General features: G+C 65.7%; 1 protein-coding gene across 1 annotated transcript in view; it reads right to left on the minus strand.

The window, feature by feature from the left end:
• The window catches only part of APC2 (adenomatosis polyposis coli 2), a gene marked incomplete at its 5' end in the record, with an annotated part of 10,215 nt that extends 9,254 nt beyond the window's left edge, over positions 1-961 (minus strand). The window contains one exon of the mRNA XM_009883523.1: positions 14-961. Coding sequence (XP_009881825.1) covers positions 14-961 — 948 coding nt within the window. The remainder of the gene's footprint in view (positions 1-13) is intronic.
• Positions 962-1,013: the final 52 nt, after the last annotated feature.

Here is a 1,013-nt window from a genome sequence, read left to right on the forward strand (position 1 = left end):
CCTGCGGTTGGACGGGCGGGGTAAGGCGGTCTTCAGCCTCAGCAGTGTGTGCGCCCGGCTCAGGCTCTCCCGCTTGGCGAAGCCACCGGCATCTGAGAGGTGGCACGGGGAGCAGGACTGGGCACGCGCCTCGTGCACCTCCTCGGGGCCGTACTGCCAGTCCAGGCAGTGGTCCTCCGAGCTGAGGCTGAAGCTGTCATCTGAGGATGTGTGCATGGTGGAGATGTCCTCCACCAGCTTGTCGATCTTGGCCACCGTGCTGGAGATCTTGTTGGCCAACTTCTCGGCGGCCAGTGAGACATCATCCTCCGGCAGCGGTGGCTTCTTGGGTTCGGCCGGTTTGCCACTGCCGTCCTTCTCCGGCTCGGGGCATCGCCTCTGCGCCAGCGCCCGGGGCAGCGCCTGCCCCTGGAGAGGGGAGGAGTTGAGGAACATGGAGAGGACGGAGGCGCTGGCTGTCTCCACACCAGTGGAAATGTTGGGCACCTCATCATCATCGAAGCAGCCGGAGTCGGAGGCATAGTCCTTCACCAGGCTCTCCATGTGCCGTGTTGGCTTCTTGGCGCTCTGGCTCTTCAGGCTCTGCTTCTCCATGGTGTCGAAGGTCTCGGCCAAGTGCTTGGCATCCAGCTCGGCCTCCAGCGCCTTCTGCTTGCGCATGTAGAGCGAGGGCATGCAGGAGCCCGGCGAGACGACGGCGGTGTCCTTGTACTTGGGGGGCCGGTTGGTGAGCAGGTTGCGGAGAGCGGCCGCGCTGCCCATGGCGATCATCTTGTGCTTGGAGTGGATGAGGTTGCGCAGCATGCTGACCGCCCCCAGGTCCCAGAGCAGCTCCTGGTCGCGAGGGCTGCGGGCGGACAGGTTCCAGAGGGTGCCGCAGGCGTTGCTGACGATGGTGAGACTGTGCGAGCGCAGGTGCTGCAGCAGCGTCTGCAGGCAGTTGTGGTCCCGGAGCACCTGCCTGTGGGACACGGGGGACCCCCGCCCATCCCAAATGTCCCCGACCCCCCCCC

This window comes from Charadrius vociferus, unplaced genomic scaffold, assembly GCF_000708025.1.
Source record: "Charadrius vociferus isolate BGI_N301 unplaced genomic scaffold, ASM70802v2 scaffold2434, whole genome shotgun sequence".
NCBI classification, from domain to species: Eukaryota; Metazoa; Chordata; class Aves; order Charadriiformes; family Charadriidae; genus Charadrius; species Charadrius vociferus.